The 25,733-nt window shown below is 47.6% G+C and overlaps 2 protein-coding genes across 2 annotated transcripts in view; one reads left to right on the forward strand and one right to left on the reverse strand.

The window, feature by feature from the left end:
• Positions 1 to 25,733, reverse strand: part of LOC137323499 (tubulin alpha chain-like) — a 122,244-nt gene that overhangs the window by 86,961 nt on the left and 9,550 nt on the right. The gene's annotated exons all lie outside the window — the stretch shown is intronic.
• The window catches only part of LOC137323498 (tubulin alpha chain), a 31,065-nt gene that overhangs the window by 2,597 nt on the left and 2,735 nt on the right, over positions 1 to 25,733 (forward strand). Inside the window, exon 2 of the mRNA XM_067987018.1 lies at positions 24,488 to 24,710. Coding sequence (XP_067843119.1) covers positions 24,488 to 24,710 — 223 coding nt within the window. The remainder of the gene's footprint in view (positions 1 to 24,487; positions 24,711 to 25,733) is intronic.

Genomic DNA, 25,733 nt, shown 5'->3' on the forward strand with positions numbered 1-25,733 from the left:
GTTGTCTCCGGATTTGTTCTGCAACTGTGAGTGTTGCTGCAGTGACGCACTCTGCACCGTGACGCTGTAAACCTTTGCATTTTAGCATGAGAATATGGGAAAAGGCCACTTGGTCCATCGAAGCCCATCCCTCCAGTACATTAACTCTCCCATCGAAGCCCATCCCTCCAGTACATTAACTCTCCCATCGAAGCCCATCCCACCAGTACATTAATTTTTTTTTATTCGTTCGTGGGATGTGGGCGTCGCTGGCGAGGCCAGCATTTATTGCCCATCCCTAATTGCCCTTGAGAAGGTGGTGGTGAGCCGCCTTGAACCAATGCAGTCCGTGTGGTGAAGGTTCTTCCGCAGTGCTGTTAGGAAGGGAGTTCCAGGATTTTGACCCAGCGACGATGAAGGAACGGCATCGAAGTCCATCCCTCCAGTACATTAATTCTCCCATTGTGGTTTCTCCTCATTGGTTTTGCCTCCATCCCTTGCTTGGTAGATTGTTCCAAACATTTCACACTCTTTTAGTAATGGAGTGATATCTTGGAAAATTTACCCCATAATAATGTGATGTAACAAACTACTGGGAAAATTAGACAAGTTTACATAAAATAAAACTACTTATATTGATGACAACATAAAGTTCTACTTCTTATACCCATCTTTCAGACTATTTCTCATCTACATGGTGCCCCTCGATGACATCATCCGAAAACATGTCAGGTTCCACATGTATACTGAGGACACCCTGCTCTACCTCACCAACACCTCTCTCAACCTCTCCACTGTCTCTCATTTGTCACATTGCTTGTCCGACATCCAGTACTGGATGAGCAAAAATTTCCTCTAACTAAATATTTGGAAGACCGAAGCCATTGTCTTCGGTCCCCGCTAAAAACTCCCTTCCCTAGCCACTGACACCATCCTTCTCCCTGGCCACTGTCTGAGGCTGACCCAGACTATTCACAACCTTGGTGTCCTATTTGACCCTGAAATGAGCTTCCAACTCCATATCCGCTTCATCACCAAGGCCGCCTACTTCCACCTCCTAAACATCGCCCGTCTACGCCCCTTCCTCAGCTCATCTGCTGCTGAAACCCTCATCATGACTTTATTACCTCTAGAATCGACTATCCCATGCTCCCCTGACCGGCCTCCCATCTTCCACCCTCCATAAACTTGAGCTCATCCAAAACTTTGTTGCCCGTATCCTAACTCGCACCAAGTCCCGTTCACCCATCATCCCTGTGCTCGCCGACCTACATAGACTCTCGGTCCGGCAATGCCTCAATTTTAAAATTCTCATCCTTGTCTTCAAATCCATCCATGGCCTCGCCCCTCCCTATCTCCATAACCTCCTCCAGCCCTACAACCCTCCGAGATCTCTGCGCTCCTCCAATTCTGGCGTCTTGCGCAGCCCCCATTTTAACCGTTCCACCATTGGCGGCCGTGCCTTCAGCTGCCTAGGGCCCTAAGCTCTGGAATTCCCTCCCTAAACCTCTCCGCCTCTCTCTCCTCCTTTAAGACGCTCCTTAAAACCTACCCCTTTGACCGAGCTTTTTGGTCACCTGTCCTAATATCTCCTTGTGTGGCTCCCTGTCAATTTTGTTTGATAATCGCTCCTGTGAAGCACCTTGGGACATTTCACTACATTAGAGGTGCTGTGTAAATGCAGGTTGTTGTTTGTGGTAGCTAGACATCTCACAAGTAGGGAATTGGATGACTCGTTGCATTAAGATACTTTAATTTTCACCTTGGGATAAATCCAGTCCAGACTGCCGGGATGAAATCTTCCCTATTCTGTAGGGTCCTGTGTGGAATGAGCATAGTGTATGTAGCCTCACTGAAGTTACTACTGGGTCTGATCCCAACTGCAAACAACTACCCTCAAACGGTACTAAATCGCTGGTGTCACTCGGGTAAACTCGATAGGTGCTGTTCTGGGGCTGGAGTTAGTGCAGGGAGCTTTAGTCTGCATCTGTCTCTCAACATCAAAAGCTCGTGGCAAGAATGTTAAATTCCTCACTACTGACATCCCCTAAAATCACCAATATATATTTTCAAAGAAATGAAAGACTTGTATTTGTACAGCACCTTATCACATCACTCAGAAACATAGGAACAGGAGGAGGCCATTCAGCCCCTCGAGCATGTTCCGCCCCTTCATCGTGTATGTAGCCTCACTGAATCATGGCTGCGCTGTAACTTAACTCCATTTACCCGCCTTGTATCCCTGTTTACTCTTGCCTAACAAAAATCTATTAATCACAGTTTTGAAATTTTCAATTGACCCCCATCCTCAACAGCTTTTTGAGGGAGAGAGTTCCAGATTTCCACTCCCCTTTGTGTGAAGAAGTGCTTCCTGACATCACCCCTGAACGGCCTGGCTCTAATTTTAAGATTATGCCCCCTTGTTCTGGACTCCCCCCGACCAGAGGAAATAGTTTCTTTCTATCTACCCTATCAAATCCTTTAATTATCTTAAACACCTCACCTTAATCTTCTCTACTCAAGCACTTCACGTCCTGGAGTTTCCTCCTTGGGCATAACCAAGAAGTTAGACCCGAAAATGCGCCCAATGTCACGTCCATTTTGCCGATGTCAAGTTCCGCCCAAATATCCTCCCAATATTATTAGAATGCGCTCAAACTTAAAATGGGCATAAATCAGCGTAAACATTCGGGGCCCGAGGAAACTCCGAACTTACACCAGTACATTCTTCATTATTAAAATTTGACGTTTCAACTCTATTCATCATACAGGCATGTTTAAGAACCCACAATTGGGGAATTGTTTCAATTTTAATGTGACTTGTACTTCAGCCATAAAATACATTAAAATAAACAGAAAATACAGAGCAGGTGTTAGTGAGGATCAATTTTTAAAAAACGTTCAAAATTACAATCAAAAGATCAGAAAAATCAGTTTCCTGGTGATCTGGTCGCAATATTGAGACACCCCCTCACCACCCCTTCCCCGATCAAGCCCAATTTGGAGGATCCACGCATTTGAGAGTCGGGGGGGGGGGGGGTGGGGGGCGTGACCAGTCTTGTGGGCAGAGATTTGTTTGGGCGGATGATTGGATGGACGGACGAAGGTGGAGGGGACTCGGGTATATTGTAGTTACATGTGTAACTCGCGCCCAAACTTCCGCGACCTTTTAAGCCACTTCATTTGTTTGCGCCCAAATTATGGGTGTATCTGGACGCGAAAGCGGAGGAAATTCCAGGCCCGTATGCATTAAATCACTTTGAATTACAGTGACTTGTTGTATACGTAATCTGGGCTGACGCTCTATTGCAGTACTGAGGGAGTGCTGCACTGTTGGAGGTGCCGTCTTTTTCGGATGAGACGTTAAACCGATGCCCCCGTCTGCCCTCTCAGGTGCGTAAAAGATCCCACGACCACTATTTCGAAGAAGAGAAGGGGAGTTCTCCCAGTGTCCTGGCCGATATTTATCCCTCAACCAAAATCACTTCTTGAAAAAACTAAAAAAAATATCTGGTCATTTATTTCATTGCTGTTTGTGGGATCTTGCTGTGCGCAAATTGGCTGCCAAGATTCCTACATTACAACAGTGACTACAAGTACTTCACTGGCTGTAAAGCATCCTGAAGTCGTGAAAGACGCTATATAAATGTAAGTTCTTCTTTCTTTTAGGCAAATTCACAGCAGCCCACTTACCCTCCTTATAATGTAACCCCTGAGAGTGTGTATTTTGCTGCGATAAAGTCTGTACTATAGGGACAATCTAACTCAAAAAATAATTAGGAAATACTTGAGCAACAAATACATTCCATTGCAGTGTTGTAACCACAAGCCCCGGTGAGTTTGGATATTCCTGATGTCTGTTTATATCTCTATGCAAGCAAAAGGCTTGTGTAAACGTGTATATTTGAGTTTGCATCTGCACTAAGATGCAAGAACATTGATTCATTCCAGTGTGGTATAATTTTCATTGTTCTTATGACCATTCTCGAAATTCCAATATTTTAGGTTGAGTGCTTCCTGACTTCCATCTGTCACATTCTGTAGCAACAGTTCTTGTCTGTCATAATTTGCTGAGGAAAATGGGATCCAGCACAAATAACTAGAGGCTAGCAAAATGAATGACCTATAATGAGTACTCATTGAGTTACTACACAACATATACTGATTTGAGTTACTGTAGAGCGTACATTGATCGAGTTACCACACAGCATATACCGATTGTTCAACTTGCTGGCAAGGCCGGCCTTTATTGCCCATCCTCGATTGCCCCGAGAAGGCGGTGGTGAGCCGCCTTCTTGAACCACTGCTGCCTTTGTGGTGATGGGGCTCCCACAATGGTGTTAGTTAGGGAATTCCAGGGTATTGACCCAGTGCCAATGATGTAACGCTGATTATATATGTCTCAGTCAGGATGGTGTGTGACTTGGAGGGGAACATGGATGGAGGTGACGGTCCTGACCTCAGTGATAGAGGTCACAGGGCTGGGAGATGCTCTTGGTAACTGACTGAGTACAGGGCATTCCAACTGAGTTATTACACAGCATATACCGATTGAGATATTATAGAGCTATTCTATTGTTGTCTCCGGGTTTGTTCTGCAACTGTGAGTGTTGCTGCAGTGACGCACTCTGCACCGTGACGCTATAAACCTTTGCATTTTAGCATGAGAATATGGGAAAAGACCACTTGGTCCATCGAAGCCCATCCCTCCAGTACATTAACTCTCCCATCGAAGCCCATCCCTCCAGTACATTAACTCTCCCATCGAAGCCCATCCCTCCAGTACATTAACTCTCCCATCGAAGCCCATCCCTCCAGTACATTAACTCTCCCATCGAAGCCCATCCCTCCAGTACATTAACTCTCCCATCGAAGCCCATCCCTCCAGTACATTAACTCTCCCATCGAAGCCCATCCCTCCAGTACATTAACTCTCCCATCGAAGCCCATCCCTCCAGTACATTAACTCTCCCATCGATGCCCATCCCTCTAATACATTGACTCTCCCATCGAAGCCCATCCCTCTAATACATTAATTCTCCCATCGAAGCCCATCCCTCCAGTACATTAACTCTCCCATCGAAGCCCATCCCTCCAGTACATTAACTCTCCCATCGAAGCCCATCCCTCTAATACATTGACTCTCCCATCGAAGCCCATCCCTCTAATACATTAATTCTCCCATCGAAGCCCATCCCTCCAGTACATTAACTCTCCCATCGAAGCCCATCCCTCCAGTACATTAACTCTCCCATCGAAGCCCATCCCTCCAGTACATTAACTCTCCCATCGAAGCCCATCCCTCTAATACATTGACTCTCCCATCGAAGCCCATCCCTCTAGTACATTAATTCTCCCATCGAAGCCCATCCCTCCAGTACATTAATTCTCCCATCGAAGCCCATCCCTCCAGTATATTAACTCTCCCATCGAAGCCCATCCCTCCAGTACATTAATTCTCCCATCGAAGCCCATCCCTCCAGTACATTAATTCTCCCATTATGGTTTCTCCCCAGTGGTTTTGTATCCATCCCTTGCTTGGTAGATTATTCCAAACATTTCACACTCTTTTAGTAATGAAGCGATATCTTGGAAAATTTGCCCCATAATACTGTGATGTAACAAACTACTGGGAAAATTAGACCAGTTTACATAAAATAAAACTACTTATGTTGACAACATAAAGTTGTATTTCTTATATCCATCTTTCAGACTATAGGAACAGGAGTAGGCCATTCAGCCCCTCAAACCTGTTTTGCCACTCAGTTAGATTATGGCTGATCTGTACCTCAACTCTATTTAACCCCCTTTGCTCCATATCCCTTGCTACCCTTACCCAACAAAAATCTATCGATCTCAGTCTTCAACATTTCAATTGAGCCCCAGCATCCACAGCCCTTTGGGGGAGAGAGTTCCACATTTCCACTACACTTTGTGAAAAAGTGCTTCCTGATTTCACTCCTGAATGACTCAGTTCTAATTTTAAGATTACGCCTCTTTGTTCTGGACTCAACCACCAGAGGAAATAGCTGCTCTTGTATGTACCTTAGCGAATCCTTTTACCATTTTAAACACTTTGATTGAGATCACCCCTCAACCTTCTCAAGGGAACACAAGCCTAGTTTACGCAACCTGGCCTCATAATCTAACCCTTTGAGCCGAGGTATCACCACTGTTTGAATGCGCTGCACTCACCTTCCTCTGTGAGATTGCTCAGGTGAATGGGTTCATTTGCTGTATTTTATATACATTTGGCTATTAGAATTCTAAGGTGAGAACTTGCATTCTGCAAGTTTGGGTTGAATGTGTCTTGGGATGACCGTAAAATAAAATGTACCCCCGGGTGTATCTGTGATGGCTTTTGCCTTCATTGTGCTGCCTGATACTACGCGATACTGTGTGGGCTTTGAGGCTGGCCTCCGAGTACCCTAGGGGATCCACAAGGAGACGTTGTCGGGGGGGGGGGGCAATTTACTGAGCATGTAGTGCCAGTGTGGGGCTGCACACACTGGGTGCTCGCCCTACAATCTCCTGATTGGATTTTAAGACTCTTTGCTAGCTTTCTGCGCTTGGAAATTTGGCCCGAGTATCTCAAGAATTCTGTGCTTTTTCTTGTATTTCCCCATATTTTTTCTGACTTGCTGGCCCGAAACCCAGCCGCCTGTATCCTGTCCCACACTAGGTGCCACTCGATCACCATCCCCGTCCTCGTTGATCTATCCCTAGCTCTCCGTCCCCCAACACATCAAATTCAAAATCCTCATCCCCCTCCCTCCACCACTTCTTCAAATGCCTCCATGGTCTTGCCCCATCCTATTTCTGCAGCCTTCTACCCCTTTCAACATCCTTTGGTGCCTTAACTCTGGCCTTTGGTCCATTCCCTCCACCGTTGCCTCATCAGTGGTGGTAGAGTCTTCATCCGCCTCGGCCCTACACTCTGCAACTCCCTCCCTAGATCCACCCCTCTCTCTCTCCGCCTTTTAAAAACCCTCCCAAAACTCATCTTTTTGACCAAGCTTTGTGTGTGTGTGTGTGTCTCTTTTTCTCTCTCTCTGTCTATCTCTCTCTCTCACTGTCTCTTTCTATGTGTCTCCCTTTCTCTTTCATTGTGTGTGTCGCTCCCCCCTCTCATTTCCCCTCCCCCACCCCCCCTCGTCTCGCCGTCCCTCTATCTATGGTTTGGCATCCATTGCCTATATATTAATGTGCCTTGGGACATTTTCTATATTAAACATGCTACATAAATGCAAGCTGCTGCATTACCACATTATTCTTGTTGCTGCCTGGAAATGAAATATATTTTTGCAGTGATTGCACTGTTTAGGGGTCAAAGTGGAATCTTCGAGATTTTTTTCCCTAATTGGCCTGGGTATTTATCTGGTTTCTCGCCTCTCCCCGGAGATCACATGGCCCCCGGGTGGAGTGTATTTATTGTGATGAGCAAGACATCGCGTCAGTGAGGGACAGGCTGGATGGACCATTACGACTTTTCCCGTCTGTCAGTTTTTGTATGTTCGTGTGTTCCTTTCCTAGCTGATACTTGTCTTTTGGAAGTTAGGACAGGATCCCCAGGAGTTACAGGGGGTCCCCGGGAGTGCGTCGGTACTTACAGGGGGTCCCCGGGAGTGCGTCGGTACTTACAGGGGGTCCCCGGGAGTGCGTCGGTACTTACAGGGGGTCCCCGGGAGTGTGTCGGTATTTACAGGGGGTCCCGGGGAGTGCGTCGGTACTTACAGGGGGTCCCGGGGAGTGTGTCGGTATTTACAGGGGGTCCCCGGGAGTGTGTCAGTATTTATAGGGGCCCCCCGAGAGTGTGTCAGTAATTATAGGGGCGTCCCTGGGAGTGTGTCAGTAATTATAGGGGCGTCCCTGGGAGTGTGTCAATAATTACAGGGGTCCCAGGGAGTGTGTCGGTAATTACAGGGGTCCCAGTGAGTGTGTCAATAATTACAGGGGGTCCCAGGGAGTGTGTCAATAATTACAGGGCGTCCCCGGGAGTGTGTCAATAATTACAGGGGGTCCCCGGGAGTGTGTCAATAATTACAGGGGGTCCCAGGGAGTGTGTCGGTAATTACAGGGGTCCCAGGGAGTGTGTCGGTAATTACAGGGGTCCCAGTGCGTGTGTCAATAATTACAGGGGGTCCCAGGGAGTGTGTCAATAATTACAGGGGGTCCCAGGGAGTGTGTCAATAATTACAGGGGGTCCCCGGGAGTGTGTCAATAATTACAGGGGGTCCCAGGGAGTGTGTCAATAATTACAGGCGGTCCCAGGGAGTGTGTCGGTAATTACAGGGGTCCCAGGGAGTGTGTCGGTAATTACAGGGGTCCCAGTGCGTGTGTCAATAATTACAGGGGGTCCCAGGGAGTGTGTCAATAATTACAGGGGGTCCCAGGGAGTGTGTCAATAATTACAGGGGGTCCCCGGGAGTGTGTCAATAATTACAGGGGGTCCCAGGGAGTGTGTCAATAATTACAGGGGGTCCCAGGGAGTGTGTCAGTAATTACAGGGGGTCCCAGGGAGTGTGTCAGTAATTACAGGGGGTCCCAGGGAGTGTGTCAGTAATTACAGGGGGTCCCAGGGAGTGTGTCAATAATTACAGGGTGTCCCCGGGAGTGTGTCAGTAATTACAGAGGGTCCCAGGGAGTGTGTCAATAATTACAGGGGGTCCCAGGGAGTGTGTCAGTAATTACAGGGGGTCCCAGGGAGTGTGTCAGTAATTACAGGGGGTCCCCGGGAGTGTGTCAATAATTACAGGGGGTCCCAGGGAGTGTGTCAATAATTACAGGGGGTCCCAGGGAGTGTGTCAGTAATTACAGGGGGTCCCAGGGAGTGTGTCAGTAATTACAGGGGGTCCCCCGGAGTGTGTCAGTAATTACAGGGGGTCCCCCGGAGTGTGTCAGTAATTACAGGGGGTCCCAGGGAGTGTGTCGGTATTTACAGGGGGTCCCGGGGAGTGTGTCAATAATTACAGGGGGTCCCAGGGAGTGTGTCAGTAATTACAGGGGGTCCCAGGGAGTGTGTCAGTAATTACAGGGGGTCCCAGGGAGTGTGTCAATAATTACAGGGGGTCCCCGGGAGTGTGTCAGTAATTACAGGGGCTCCCAGGGAGTGTGTCAGTAATTACAGGGGGTCCCCGGGAGTGTGTCAATAATTACAGGGGGTCCCCGGGAGTGTGTCAATAATTACAGGGGGTCCCCGGGAGTGTGTCAGTAATTACAGGGGGTCCCAGGGAGTGTGTCAATAATTACAGGGGGTCCCAGGGAGTGTGTCAGTAATTACAGGGGGTCCCAGGGAGTGTGTCAGTAATTACAGGGGGTCCCCGGGAGTGTGTCAATAATTACAGGGGGTCCCAGGGAGTGTGTCAGTAATTACAGGGGGTCCCAGGGAGTGTGTCAGTAATTACAGGGGGTCCCCGGGAGTGTGTCAGTAATTACAGGGGGTCCCCGGGAGTGTGTCAATAATTACAGGGGGTCCCCGGGAGTGTGTCAATAATTACAGGGGGTCCCAGGGAGTGTGTCAGTATTTACAGGGGGTCCCCCGGAGTGTGTCAGTATTTACAGGGGGTCCCCGGGAGTGTGTCAGTATTTACAGGGGGTCCCAGGGAGTGTGTCAATAATTACAGGGTCCTTAATATAGAAAAGTTTGAAAACAACTAGCTCATAAGGTCAGTGCTGTACATGTGATACATACTGGGCTCTGCAGAATATAATCCCTCAGCACTGCAGCTGTTTGTGTCATTCACTAGTTACCCACCAGTCCCAAGGTCGTTCCTCTTTTATATTGCTCTGCCCCTCCACCATTGCTTAGAATGAAACGCTACTGTTCAATTATGATTGACTTTAAAAAGCCAAATCTCCCAATGTTGCAAATTCCCTTTATTCTTATCAGGGCAGGAGATGAGGATAATGCTAGATGTATACCCTGAATAAATAAATCATCCTCATCCGCTGGACCTCATTAGTAAGGTTTATTTTTTTTTAAATTGAAAGGATGAGGTTGCATTTATATAGCGCCTTTCACCGCCTCAGGGCGTCCCTCTAATACATGCTGCCGGTAAGCTGCGAGCGCAGTGTGGGCAGTCCGAGGCACCTCTCCCGTCGGGGAGGGTGTGAATTCGACCAGCCGACAGTACGCACCTGGAGCAGCAGCGGGGGGGTGGGGGGGTGCCGGAGTATTTTTCTCGTGGGGGTCAGGAGGACCACTGCTTCGGCCGCTCCGGGCCAGGGGCCGATGGGCGGGGATTGTGCAGTCTGGGCGTCACGCCCATTGCCCCACCAGGAATCGCGTCGGCGTCACGCAGTGGACGTTGGACCTGATTTTAAATGAGGCTTCCGCCTGTTTTTCGGGCGGGAAAAACTGGACGCCTGTTTTTTTTTTTGAGGCCCGCCCAAAAACTGGCATCGGGCGTGCCCCTCGCCAGACCTCAGAAGGATGCGAGTCTCGGCAATTTACGTGCCCCTGGCGCCCTGTTCTCGCCAGGATGTGGGGCGGACGGCAGGCGGAAATCGGCCCCAAAGGAGTTTTGGAGGTGACTCAATTCACAACCTCACAAGATACTTAGAATTTGTAGAACCTTAGGAGGCCATTCAGCCCATTCTGCCTGTGCCGGCTCTTTTGAAAGAGCTATCCAATTGGTCCCACTCCCCCTGCTCTTTTCCCCATAGCCCTGCAAACTTTTCCTTTTCAAGTATTTATCCAATTCCCTTTTGAAAGTTACTATTGAATCTGCTTCCACCGCCCTTTCAGGCAGTGCATTCCAGACAATGAAGGCCATTCGGGCTATCATAATTCACCCATCCAGTAAAAAGACCCTCTGCTCCCTCCATTGCCGCATCTAGTCGTTTCCTTAACTGAAATAGAGGCATAGAGTACAAAAGCAAGGAAGTTATGATGAACCTTTATAAAACACTGGTTTGGTCACAGCTGGAGTATTGTGTCCAGTTCTGGGCACCGCACTTTAGGAAGGATGTGAAGGCCATAGAGAGGGTGAAGATAAGATTTACTAGAATGGTTCCAGGGATGAGGGACTTCAGTTACGTGGATAGACTGGAGAAGTTCTCCTTAGAGCAGAGAAGGTTAAGGGGAGATTTGAAAGAAGCGTTCAAAATCACGAAGGGTCTAAATAAAGAGAAACTTTTTTACGCAGCGAGTAGTTATGATCTGGAATGCGCTGCCTGAAAGGGCGGTGGAAGCAGATTCAATTGTGGATTTCAAAAAGGAATTGGATAAATACTTGAAGGGAAAAAATTTGCAGGTCTACGGGGAAAAAGTGGGGGAATGGGACTAACTGGATTGCTCTTACAAAGAGCAGGCACGGGCTGAATGGCCTCCTTCCATGCTATGATTGCAAGGTTCTTGACTCTGCCATTCAGAGCAGCGACGTCATACGGGTTTATTTAAGCACCCTGACTCACAGGAAACCTTGAAAACTGACTGGTTGGCATGGCAACTGGCGTGGGCAGGGCACACAGCCCAAACGTATCTCTGTAGAGAATCTTGTTTTGCAGAAGCTGCTGACATTGTGCAAGAAGAGAGGGGGTGGGGAGGGGGGAAGAAAAAGTGAAACCAGAAAAATGTACATTTCCGGTTTGTTTTGAGTGGGGCGATTACATAGAATGTACAGCACAGACACAGGCCATTCGGCCCAACTGGTCCATGCTAGTATTCATGCTCCACAAGAGCCTCCTCCCACCCCTCTTCATTTAACCCTATCAGCATATCCTTCTATTCCTTTCTCCCTCACGTGTTTATCTAGTTTCCTCTTAAATGCATCTATGCTATTCACCTCAACCACTCCATGTGGTAGCAAGTTCCACTCTCTGGGTAAAGAAATTTCTCTTGAATTCCCTATTGGATTTATTAGTGACTATCTTATATTTATGGCCCCTAGTTTTGGTCTCCCCCGCAAGTGGAAACATCTTTTCTGCATCTACCCAATCAAACCCCTTCAAAATTTTAAAGACCTCTATCTGGTCACCCTTCTCTTTTTTTCCAGAGAAAAGAGCCCCAACCTGTTCAATCTTTCCTGATAGGTATAACCTCTCAGTTTGCAGACGACACAAAGCTGGGGTGGAATGTGAGCTGTGAGGAGGATGCAAAGAGGCTCCAATGTGATTTAGACAAGTTGGGTGAGTGGGCAAGAACATGGCAGATGCAGTATAATGTGGATAAATGTGAGGTTATCCACTTTGGTTGTAAAAACAGAAAGGCAGATTATTATCTGAATGGTGATAGATTGGGAAAAGGGGAGGTGCAACGAGACCTGGGTGTCCTTGTACACCAGTCGCTGAAAGCGAGCATTCAGGTGCAGCAAACAGTTAGGAAGGCGAATGGTATGTTGGCCTTCATTGCAAGAGGATTTGAGTACAGGAGCAGGGATGTCTTACTGCAGTTATACAGGGCCTTGGTGAGACCACATCTAGAGTATTGTGTGCAGTTTTGGTCTCCTTATCTGAGGAAGGATGTCCTTGCCATGGACAGAGTGCAACGAAGGTTTACCAGACTGATTCCTGGGATGGCAGGACTGACGTATGAGGAGAGATTGGGTCGACTAGGCCTATATTCACTAGAGTTTAGAAGAATGAGAGGTGATCTCATCGAAACATATAAAATTCGAACAGGACTAGACAGACTAGATGCAGGGAGGATGTTCCTGATGGCTGGGGAGTCCAGAACCAGGGGTCACAGTCTCAGGATACGGGGTATGCCATTTAGAACCGAGATGAGGAGAAATTTCTTCACTCAGAGGGTGGTGAACCTGTGGAATTCTCTACCACAGAAGGCAGTGGAGGCCAAGTTATTAGATGTATTCAAGAAGGAGATAGATATATTTCTTAATGCTAAAGGGATCAAGGGATATGGGGAAAAAGCGGGAACAGGTTAATGAGTTAGACGATCAGCCATGATCATTTTGAATGGCGAAGCAGGCCCGAAGGGCTGAATGGCCTACTCTTGCTCCTAGTTTATATGTTTCTATGTTTGTGATATCATTCTAGTAAATCTTTTTTGCAGCTTCTCCAGTGCCTCTATATCCTCTTTTTATAATATGGAGACCGGAACTGTGCACTGGTTTTCCTGCTGATTACCAACTACCATACCTAAACTTAACACTTGATTGTTCACACGCTGCCCATTTACACCTTTGCTTTTGATTCTAATATTCCATTTATTGTGATACAGCCCCCCCAACCCACCACTCACACCTTCTGCACTTATCACGGGCAGCTGTCTACAGGAACATAGGAACAGGAGGAGGACATTCAGCCCGTCGAGCCCGTTCCACCGTTTGATTAGATCATGGCTGGGATGTATCTTAACTCCATCTACCCTCCTTGGTTCCATAACCCTTAATACCCTTTGCCTAACAAAAATCTAACGATCTCAGTTTTGAAATTTTCAATTGACCCCCAGCCTCAACAGCTTCTTGGGGAACAGAGTTCCAGATTTCCACTCCCCTTTGTGTGAAGAAGTTCTTCCTGACATCACCCCTGAACGGCCTGGCTCTAATTCTAAGGTTATGCCCCCTTGTTCTGGACTCCCCCCACCAGAGGAAATAGTCTCTCTCTATCCACCCTATCAAATCCTTTGATCATCTCACACACCTCAATTAGATCACCCCTTAATCTTCTATACTCGAGGGAATACAAGCCTAGTCTATGCAACCTGTCCTCATAATTTAACCCTTTTGGCCCCGGTAATCATTCTGGTGAATTTGAGCTGCACCCCCTCCAAGGCCAATATATCCTTCCTGAGGTGCGGTGCCCAGAACTGGACGCAGTCTCCAGATGCAGTCTGACCAGAGTTTTATATAACTGTAATATAACTTCCACCCCTTTGTATTCCAGCCCCCTTTTAGACAAAGGCCGACGTTCCATTAGCCTGTTAAAATTATTTTTATACTTGTCCACTAGCTTTATGTGATTTCTGTACTTGGAACTCTATATTGGGCAAATGACGCTGACCATTTCTCATGACCATGGGTGGTAATTACAAAGGCGCCACTTATAACGGTTTTAAGCGCTCCGACTGTTTCGGGCAGTCTGGAACTTTACCGGTTTTAAAAGCCCCTCTGATTTCGGGCTCAGTTGGGTGTTCAGGCAGCTTCAATCAGCTGTTCGCACTGTTAACAACTGGGGGAGGCAGCTGGAAAGCGGAGACTCTGGGCAGCCTCAAATGGATGGTTTCACCGTCAGCAACAACAACTTGCATTGATATAGCGCCTTTAACGTAGTAAACCGCCCCAAGGTGCTTCACGGGAGCGTAATCAGACAAAAATTGACACCGAGCCAAAGGGGAAAGCATTAGGACAGGCGACCGAACGTTTGGTCAAAGAGGTAGGTTTTAAGCTGAGTCTTAAAGGAGGAGAGAGAGGTGGAGAGGGAGGTTTAGGGAGGGTCTAGAAGGCTGAAGGCACGGTCACCAATGGTGGTGCAAAGGAAGTAGGGGATGCACAAGAGGCCCAAGTTGGAGGAACGCAGAGTTCTCGGAGGGTTGTCGGGCTGGAGTCGAGTTAGCACGAACGAGCCTGGTATATGCGGCGGAGACCCTACGCTGAAATTAACTCCTCTTGTGGGCTTATTACACTGGTTTTACAGAAAGAAAGACTTGTGTTTTACAGAACGCCTGATCACATCTCTCAGGGAAAAGAAACTCAAAAATTTCATCATATACAAGGAACTATTTTGAAGCGCAGTCACTGTTATTGTGTAGGCAAACATTTGGTGCACAGCAGGATCCCAGAAAAAGCAATGAAATGACTGACTAGTCCTTTGCTTTTTTTATTTGGTGGTGTTGGTAGTGGGCAGAGCGTTGTTCAGGACATCAAGTGAACTTTCCGAACTTCTTCAAATAGTGTCGGGGGATCTTTTCATTCATTCAAAGTACCAGAATAGACAGACAGAGGCTCGGTTTAATGCCTCGCTGGAAGACAGCATCTCCGACAAAGCGGCACTCCCTCAATACTGCACTGGAGTCTCAGATCAGATAATGTGTTGAAATCCTGGAGTGGGACTTGAACCTGCAACCATCCTAACCCAGAATGAAGGTACCATGCAGGCCTTGGAGAGGGTGCAGAGGAGATTTACTATAGTGGTACCAGGGATGAGGGACTTCAGTTGTGTGGGGAGACTGGAGAAGCTGGGGTTGATCTCCCTAGAGCTGGTTGGGGAGTCTAGGATTAGGGGACATAGCCTAAAAATTAGAGCCAGACCTTTCAGGAGTGAAGTTAGGAAACACTTCTACACACAAAGGGTGGTAGAAGTTTGGAACTCCCTTGCGCAAATGGCAGTTGATGCTAGCTCAATTGTTAATTTAAAATCTGAGATTGATAGATTTTTGTTAACCAAAGGTATTAAGGGATATGGGGCTAAGGCGGGTATATGGAGTTAGGTCACAGATCATCCATGATCTCATTGAATGGCGGAACAGGCTCCAGGGGCTAAATGGCCTACTCCTGTTCCTATGTTCTTAAGGTTAAGGAGAGATTTAATAGAGGTGTTCAAAAATATGAAGGGGTTTTGATAGAGTAACTAGGGAGAAACTGTTTCCACTGGCAGGAGGGTCGGTAACCAGAGGACACAGATTTAAGATAATCGGCAAAAGAACCAGAGGGGAGATGAGGAGAATTTTTTTTTACGCAGCGAATTGTTATAATCTAGAATGCACGGCCTGAAGGGGTGGTGGAAACAGATTCAGTTGTAACATTCAAAAGGGGAATTGGTATATAGTTGAAAAGGAAATATTTGCAGGGCTATGGGGAAAGAGCAGGGGGGAGTGGGACTAAGAACATAAGAACATAAGAAATTGGAGCAGGAGTAGGCCAATCGGCCCCTCGAGCCTGCTCCGCCATTCAATAAGATCATGGCTGATCTGATCCCAACCACAAATCTAAAGAACACAAGAAGTCGGAGCAGGACCCGGCCACATAGCCCCTGGGCCCTCTCCGCCACCCACAGGGCATTGACCGATCCGAACTCAGCTTCATGTCCAATTTCCTGCCCGCTCCCCATAACCCCTAATTCCCTTTACTTCTAGGAAACTGTCTATTTCTGTTTTAAATTTATCTAATGATGTAGCTTCCACAGCTTCCTGGGGCAGCAAATTCCACAGACCTACCACCCTCTGAGTGAAGAAGTTTCTCCTCATCTCAGTTTTGAAAGAGCAGCCCCTTATTCAAAGAGCCGGCACAGGCACAATGGGGCGAATGGCCTCCTCCTGTGCTGTACGATTCTAACTGAGCCAGACTGACACTTTTTTTAGGTACCTGAGAGATGACTAGGGTGGGGGGAGCGGAAGACAGAAAGGAATAGGAACTCCACCAGGAATAATGAAAGAGCTGAAACAAAAACTGCACAGCTTGCAGCAGGGACGCCTGAAGCCAAAGATCGTAAGTGTGACGACCGTGTAGTTTTTTTTTTAGTGAGTGTTTTAAAGGTCAACAGCATCATTAGCAGCCTTTAAATCAGTGAGGTATGAGGAACCAAGTTTTCAAGTCCACAAGGGGGATCGGTGAAGCAGCTACGGAGAAAAGTTCCCTGTGCAGAACTGGGAGAAGAGGACTAGGGGGGCTTCGATTGCAAAATCGAATAGGCCACGAGTGGCGAGCATACTAAATAGTGTACACCTTATTTATACTGCCTCGGGGTGTGGGTGCTTATAATCTGGGTTTGTCCCAGTTCCACCCAAAATGAATTCTGCAAACGCACCGGTTGTGCTCAAACCTGCTTCGCGATGAGTTGGTAGATGTGTCATTTGGAAACGAGGTTGCATTAACAATGGGAACCGATCTGGTTTCTAACTGAAGAGTATAAACAGGGGATTAGAGGTCACAAGGTAAATACAGGTAAAGGAGGCCATTCCACCAGCGAACTCCCATCACAGTATCCAGTCGGATCTTGGTTGTCTTAAGGTTTTTCCCTCCGCTTCCCACATGCAGAAGACTATTGCAAGCCTTGATTACTGTTTGTCTGAAGAAATTCTTCCTGACGTTAGTCCTAAATTCACCTTTCACCTTGACCTAGTATCGTGGCTTACCTTGAACGAGTGCTTTCTACACTGTTCAATATACTTCTAAAAAAGTTCCCTCTTAGTCGCCTTGTTGACTGGAATACTGTACACTGCCACCTAGCTCTGCAAATGCAGACTTTGTTGATGCTTCCAGGGGGAAAAAAAAGACAGAATCCTGATGCAAGAAGGGGATATAGGCTTGAAGCAGAGAGTTGAGAATTTATTGAGCTAGCAGTGAACACTGGACTAAATGAGAGGGTGTTTTGTTTGGGGGCATCTCAACAACCTTTTTTTAATTCCACTTTATATCCCCTTCTTATGAAACCGTCCTTTGTCTTCTGTTAGTACAGAGAAACAGGAGTAGGCCATTCAGCCCCTCGAGCCTGTTCTGTCATTCTATTAATCAGGGCTGATCAGTACCTCAACTCCATTGCTCCCTATCCCTCTATCCCCTTGCCCAACAAAAATCAATCGACCTTGATCTTAAAAATTTTCCATTGACCCCCCCCAGCCATTTGGGGGCAGAATGTTGCAGATTTTCACTACCTTTAGCATGGAAAAGGGGCTTCCCGATTTCACTCCTAATTAGCCTAGCTCTCATTTTAAGATTATGCCCTCATGTTTTGGATTCCCCCGGGGTGGGGGGGTGGGAGGGGCAGCTACCTATTGAAGGTTCAATGATAAGCAACACCTGACCTCGATACTAATCGAAGAGTGTTGGAGAGAGTGATTTCATGATCTGTTGTGGACCGAGGACATCATATATTAAATTTAGTAAGTGAATCATTGGCACGTGGATCTGATGTGATCCAGCGAGACAGCTCCCTGTCGAAGATTCAGTATGACGTAGCGCATTTCCCGCTCCTTTTCAAGTTCCTACTCCAGAGTCAAGAACACATAATCCAGGCCGACATTCCCAGTGCTGTAAACGATCCCACGGCCACTATTTCGAAGAAGAGCAGGGGGAGTTCTCCCCGGTGTCCTGGACCAATATTTATCCCTCAACCAACATCACTTAAAAAAACAGATGATCTGATCATTATCACATTGCTGTTTGTGGGATCTTGCTGTGCACAAATTGGCTGTTGTCTTTCCCCTACATTACAACAGTGACTACACTTCAAAAGTACTTAATTGGCTGTAAAGCGCTTTGGGACATCCTGAGGTTGTGAAAGGCCCTATATAGATGCAAGTCCTTTCATTTTCCTCCTGTTAGCTGTACATATGTATTTTGAAGGCCGTGTTAAGAGGAAGGAAAGCCCGTCCCTCCTAGAGAAGGGACGGAAACCTGTTGTGCAGTTCAGCAGGGGACTGCCCTCATTCACCGCCAGACACAAGCTACGCTGACGAAGGCCTGGGAGCAGAATGCCTGCCTACCTTCTTGAACTGAGAGTGTCAAACCGTAGAGATGAAGGAACGTGGAGGCTCCCCTCATGGCTCAGTTGGTTGGAGCAATGGGTAATTAAGCACTACAGTTCAGGGCAATCACAGGTTTAGTCCTTGTCAAGAAAAAGTAAGAAAGAACTTGCATTTATATAGCGCCTTTCATGACCTCTGGACCTCCCCAAAGCGCTTTACTTTTGAAGTGTAGTCACTGTTGTAATAGAGGAAACACGGCAGCCAACTTGCGCACAGCAAGATCCCACAAACAGCAAGGAGAAAATGACCAGATCATCTGTTTTTTAGTGATGTTGGTTGAGGGATAAATATTGGTCCAGGACACCGGGGAGAACTCCCTTGCTCCATTTCAAAATAGTGCCCTGGGATCTTTTACATCCACCCAGGGAGGCAGACGGGGCCTCGGTTTAACGTCTCATCCAAAAGACGGCACCACCAACAGTGCAGCGCTCCCTCAGTGCTGCACTGGGGGGGCGTCGGCTCGGATGACGTGCTCGAGTCTCTGGAGTGGGGCTTGAACCCAGAACTTTTCTGACTTTAGAGGCAAGAGTGCCACCCACTGAGTCACTGCTGACAGTCTTGTGGCCTGGGATACCACTTGTCCACTGAGCACCCAGTTGCGGAGCCAAATTGTCAGAGGCTGGGGTGCTTGGCCCTGCGTGGAACTTTGCCAAGTCTAAGGTCAGGAGAGGGGAGGGGGGAGTGCACAGAGTGGAGGGAGGGATTGTGAGTTAAGTTCGGAGGTGACGCAAATGCCTCGGAAACCTAAACAACAAATAACTCCGCATGATAAGACGGGGGGGGGGGGGGTGAAATTCACCTTCCGTGGGGATGCAAAACGGCAGGTACGGATCGGCTGCCTGTTATACACCCCCCACCCTGATTTTCTTTTCCATTGCCCCCACCAAAGTTGAATTTCACCCCCAGAGTTAAAGAGGAACTTCCATTATTCACCATAAGGGAAGAGACCCTTAATGGTAATTGGTAGACCCCATATTTCAGTCTTGCACTTAGAGTTCAGCAATGCCCCCCAGGAACGAGAATGGGATTAAGTATGATACAAACAACATCATCGTCTCTCTCGGGCCGTGAGGTTGGTTAATGTGAGACAGGAAGAGGTCAGTGTTTGGGTCTGTGGAATGAGGTGACGTCTCACACGAGATCGTCCTGTGAAGATTCTTAGAATCGCAGAATGTTACAGCACAGAAGGAGGCCATTCGGCCCATCGTGCCTGTGCCGGCTCTTTGAAGGAGCTATCCAATTAGTCCCATTCCCCTGCTCTTTCTCCATAGCCCTGTACATTTTTCCCCTTCAAGTATTTATCCAATTCCCTTTTGAAAGTTACTATTGAATCTGCTTCCACCGCCCTTTCAGTCAGCACATTCCAGATCAGAACAACTCACTGCGTAAAAAAAAAAATCTCCTCATCTACCGCCGGTTCTTTTGCCAATTATTTACTCTATCAAAACCCCATATAATTTTGAACACTTCTATTAAATCTCCCCTTAATTTTCTCTGCTCGAAGGAGAGCTTCTCCAGTCTCTCCACATAACTGAAGTCCCTCATCCCTGGTACCATTCTAGTAAATCTCCTCTGCACCCTCTCCAAAGCCTTGACATCCTTCTTAAAATCTGGAGCCCAGAATTGGACACAATACTGCAGCTGAGGCTTAAATAGTGATTTATTAAGGTTTAGCAAAGCTTCCTTGCTTTTACACTCTATGCCTCTATTTATAAAGCCAAGCATCCTGTGTGCCTTTTTAACAGCCTTCTCAATTGTCCTGCTACCTTCAAAGATTTGTGTCCGTAAACCCCCCAGGTCTCTCTGTTCCTGCAGCCCCTTTAAAACTGTACCATTTAGTTTATTTTGCCTCCCCCCTAATCCTTTCTTCCAAAACGCATCACTTTTAAATGCATAGAATTTACAGCACAGAAACAGGCCATTCGGCCCAACTGGTCCGTGCCAGTATTTATGCTCCACAAGAGCTTCCTCCCATCTTATTTCATCTCGCCCTATCAGCGTACCCTTCCATTCCTTTCTCCCTCATGGTACTTATCCAGCTTCCCCTTAAATGCTTCTATGATTCTGGCAGGTGATCGGGAGGAATGATACTAGGAGTGCGGTTAATGGAGCCTCCGCCGCGGGCAGGGGTTAAGACGCTGGACTAGATTTTAAAAGTCGGACCTTACTTGTCCGATTTCCGGGGCTGCCTGCCCGTTGCTGAAAACCCCACGCTGGGAGAAAGTAACTAAAAGGCCAAGGAGCGTCTCACTCTCCCAAAATAACGATTAGGAACCAGCACAGGGAGGGGGAAGGGAGGGAGGCAGCGAGCTCATGTGAGACTCTGTACAGCCAGAATTTTTTGTTTATTATCTCGTGAGTAGCAGCTGATGGAACAGGTTTCCCAAGGAGTGTCGTTGGCCTGTTGCTGCAGCTGCTCTGGGTCCAGTTACGCCCAGTGCTTTGCATTCCCTCTGATATACTGCGATTGTATTTTCTTTTTCTGGATTAGGGGACGGGGGTGGGGGGTGGGATGAATAAGGGAGTCAAATGATTATGAGGGGTTCGGGCGGGGCATAGTGTTGGCACATGGTAGGGTGACGGCAAATTCTCGTGATCAGCGTGTCAGAGGTCAAACTGCTGCAGGAACTTTCCAGAAGCTGGTCTCTCCAAGCCTGTATTTTCGCTCCCAGACGGCCCTTCCTGTGAAGCTTTACTTGTTTTGAATGGCACTGTGCGGGTCTGTCAACGTGAGCAAGTGTTTTTAATGAGGGCGAAGGTTTGACCCCAGTGCTGAAGGTTTGAGCTGTAGCCACATGGGTTTCAGTCATGGCTCAGTGGGTAACACTTGAACCTAGAAGGTCGTGGGTTCGAGTCCCACTCCAGAGACTTGAGACCATAATCCAGGCTGACACTCCCAGTGCAGTACTGAGGGAGAGCTGCATTGTCAGAGGTGCCGTCTTTTGGATGGGATGTTAAACCGAGGCCCCGTCTGCCCTCTCAGGTGGACGTAAAAGATCCCACGGCCACTATTTCGAAGAAGAGCAGGGGGAGTTGTCCTCGGCGTCCTGGACCAATATTTATCCCTCAACCAACATCACTAAAAAGCAAGATTATCACATTGCTGTTTGTGGGATCTTGCTGTGTGCAAATTGGATGCTGCGTTTCCTACGTTACAACAGCGACTGCGCTTCAAAAAGTACTTAATTGGCTGTAAAGCGCTTTGGGACATCTTGAGGTCTTGAAAAGCGCTTTATAAATGCAAGTTCTTTCAAGCTGAAATCCACTTGGATATGAGCTGTCGAAAGTACGTTTCTTACCTGTTTTATGGGCCTTTTGACCTTTTTAAAAATATTTTTAATTTAATTTCCCCCCCCCCACTTTCCAGCTTATTGAAGCAGGTTGCCAGCAAGGACACCGCATGCCCTGCAGAGCTGGCTGTCCAGGAGCTAGTTACTCCAGTCGTTTGTTAATGATTTAACTGGTTGCAGCACACATCCTTTCCGGGTTGGTTAATCATTAAACTAATTGCGCTAACCCAAAAAGGTAAACAAAGTATTGGGCCTTGGGGGAGTTGGAATGCATTGGCTCAGTGTGACTGCGTGTTGATAAGAGGTTGCCGACTATGGTTGGACGTATTCTAGGAGGTTTCCTTACATGACCAATCGCAGCCCCCACCCCCCCCTCCAAACTCCCGCCATTGGTTGCCAGACCCGTCCATCCTCGCAACGCCCCGCCTTCTCACGGGTTTGGAGAGCTAAGCCTCTTCGTTATCCGATTGGATGATTCTTGACTGTCCATCAAATGGCCGTTTCTCCCTCCGCACCCCCACCCCCCCTCCCCAACGCCCATCTCTGATATTTTTACGACCAATAAAATGAAAGTGTTCAAAGAAAATGGAAAATAAAAACACACCATTTTTTTTTAATGATCCCATGATTTTTCTCCCAGGTTTTGCTCGCAGTAGTGGCCTGGAGATTAATCTTTAATGCCTGGAGACTCCAGGACGGTCGGCAACCTTATGATTTGTATGACGTTTACATAGAATGTACAGCACAGAAACAGGCCATTTGGCCCAACTGGTCCATGCCGGTGTTTATGCTCCACACGAGCCTCCTCCCTCCCTACTTCATCTCACCCTATCAGCATATCCTTCTATTCCTTTGTCCCCCATATGTTTATCCAGCTTCCCCTTAAATGGATCTGTAGTGTTCAGCTGGTGACTGAGTGGATAACAGGGGCTGGTGACTGCCCCCTTTTTGCCCCATCTCACCTGATCCCCACCCTCCGATAGCATGGCTAGGATCCGTGTGACGGAAGGGTTCAGCCACGATTTAAAAATCCTTGCTCTGGTCTACATATCCCTCCCCGGCCAAGGCCTTCCCTACCTCAGCGACATCCTTCAGCTCTACATTCCCATACGTTCCCTACCCTCTTCTCTTTGCTTCATTTCCAGCTGCAGGGCCTTCAGACGTTTCACCCCCACCAAACCCCCCTCACACCAGTCTAGGGTTGGCAGCCCTCTCTGATTAGGAACAGGAGGAGGCCGTTCAGCCCCTCAAGCCTGTTCCGCCATTTTATTAGATCATGGCCGATCTGTATCTCAACTCCATCTACCCGCCTTGGTTCCATAATCCTTTGGTACGCCCACCCAACAAAAGTCTATCGATCTCTGTTTTGAAATTTTCAATTGGGATGTCCTGAGGTCGTGGAAGGCGCTGTGTAGCTCAAGTCTTTCTTTCCCAAGCTCATTGATTCGCCTCGTGCTCAGAAAGCAGTACGAGCGGTTGCACCTGCAGCCTTCCTACCCACACTCCGGGACATCTCTTCCCTCCCGTCAAAGCCTCCTCGTAAACCTACCTCTCGTTTTGCTTTCAGTCACCTCCCCCCCACCCCCCCCCCCCCGCCCTTTTCCCTCCATTTCTCCATCTCCAGTTGTTTCTGGCTTTTGTGAAGCACTTTATAACATTTCTATTATTACGTTAAAGGTACTGCCTAAGTCATCGTTGTAAGGCGGCTTGTGATGCGACAGGTTCATTCACTGCTCGAGCTCAGCCACAAAAAGAAGATTCCATAGAATTTTCTGGAGTGCTGCGCCTGCGTGTCCCTGACCCGTGAACGGAAAGGAACGGGGGGGGGGGGGGAGTGTGATAATTGCAGAAATATTATCAATCATACAACACAGGAGGAGGCCATTTGGCCCATCATGCCTGTGCCAGCTCTTTGAAAGAGCTGTCCAATTAGTCCCCACTCCCCTGCTCTTTCCTGCAACTTTTTTTTTTTTTTATTCGTTCACGGGATGTGGGCGTCGCTGGCGAGGCCGGCATTTATTGCCCATCCCTAATTGCCCTCGAGAAGGTGGTGGTGAGCCGCCTTCTTGAACCGCTGCAGTCCGTGTGGTGACGGTTCTCCCACAGTGCTGTTAGGAAGGGAGTTCCAGGATTTTGACCCAGCGACAATGAAGGAACGGCGATATATTTCCAATTGGGATGGTGTGTGACTTGGAGGGGAACGTGCAGGTGGTGTTGTTCCCATGCGCCTGCTGCCCTTGTCCTTCTATATATCCAATTGTAACATTTCTGCAATTATCATAAGGGATGGGGCAAGGCGGAGTCTGCAATTTATGAAAAGAAAGAAGTTTAATTTATATAGTGCCTTTCACATCCTCTGGATGTCCCAAAGGGCTTCACAGCCAATTGATTATTGTTGAAGTGTAGTCACTCTTGTTTTGTAGGGAAATGTGGCACAGCAAGATCCCACAAACAGCAAACAAGACAAATGACCATTTAATCTGTTTTTGTTGAAGTTGGCTGCACCTGTCGCTGTGGGAGACCAGAGTTCGGCTCTGACTGGGGGGGGGGGGGGGGAGAAGGCAGGAACAGAGAGAAACAGAACTTCTTAAGTCGAGCAGACAGAACAGTACATAGGGCTCCAATAGCTTGTAAAGACGAGAGATGTAACGATGGTGAGTGAAGAGTAGACTGATCAGACATTTTGAGTAAAATGGCTGACATAATTTCAGAGGCAAGATTGTTCTGTTCATTTTTTTTTTGTTCTTTGGTCAGTATTTCTAATTGGAAGGTGGTGTTGCCTGTTTATTCCCAGCGTGAATGTATCTCGATCCATGTTGGCCAGGCCGGTGTCCAGATGGGCAATGCCTGTTGGGAGCTGTACTGTTTGGAGCACGGTATCCAGCCCGATGGACAGATGATGGGCGACAAGACCGTTGGAGGAGGGGATGACTCCTACACAACGTTCTTCAGCCAGACGGGAGCTGGCAAACATGTACCCAGGGCTATGTTTGTGGATCTGGAGCCCACTGTGATCGGTTAGTATGGAATTCATTTGAGTTTTGTTCATCTTGCGGTGTTTTCTTTTCATTTTTTTTCCCCCCTTGCCCCACCATCAGTTACCATTCCTTTGCCAGACGTGCGGATCTGCTTCTAGGCGTCTGCCGCTACCGTGTTTGAACCAGTCACTACAAGAGGCCTCGCTCGGATTTAGCCTAAGCTTAGGAGAGTCCTGAGCTGAACAGAATGGGGCTCTTTTTTCTAGAAAAGAGAAGACTTGAGAGGTGACCTGATGGAGGTCTTTTAAAATTATGAAGGGGTTCGATAGGTAAGGCTTAGAGAAGATGTTTCCACTTGTGGGGGGAGACCAAAACTGGGGGCCATAAATATAAGATAGTCACTAATAAATCCAAAAGGGAATTCAGGAGAAACTTCTTCACTCATGAGTGATTGAGGTGAATAGCTTGGATGCATTTAAGGGGAAGCGAGATAAGTACATGAGGGAGAAAGGAGAAGGATTTATTGATGGGGCGAGACGAAGTAAGGTGGGAGGAGGCTCATGTGGAGCGTAAATTCCGGTGTGGACCTGTTGGGCAAAATGGCCTGTTTCTGTGCTGTAAAATTCTATGTAAGGTCTGTGCATTTTCAAGCTGTGGATCTTCCCAAATAAATGCAGCAAACCTTGCATGTCCCTTACCCACCTTTGGTGCTTATCTGGTATAAATTCCTTTTTTTGGATCATATTGTGTATGTGTAAAATTTAATATGAGACATCGGGGGGGGGGGTTGAATTTCTGCAACAGTTCTCCCGATTGTCCACCGTTTCTCCGACGATCTTCTGACGCAGTTACGGCAGATGATTGGGAGAAAGAACCTCCTTGGTACTTAACTGGAGTGGGTAATAAACGTGGCTTTGGTGAAGGTACAAGGCATCACGTAACTCAGGCACCAGCTGGGTGAGACTGGGGCATCATCTACAAAGGCTTAAGAAAACCCAGAGTGTGAAAAGACCATCGAGCTCATCAAGCCTGCTCCATCCAGTGTCTTGTGTATAATTATGC

Source organism: Heptranchias perlo, chromosome 7 (assembly GCF_035084215.1).
Source record: "Heptranchias perlo isolate sHepPer1 chromosome 7, sHepPer1.hap1, whole genome shotgun sequence".
NCBI lineage: Eukaryota > Metazoa > Chordata > Chondrichthyes > Hexanchiformes > Hexanchidae > Heptranchias > Heptranchias perlo.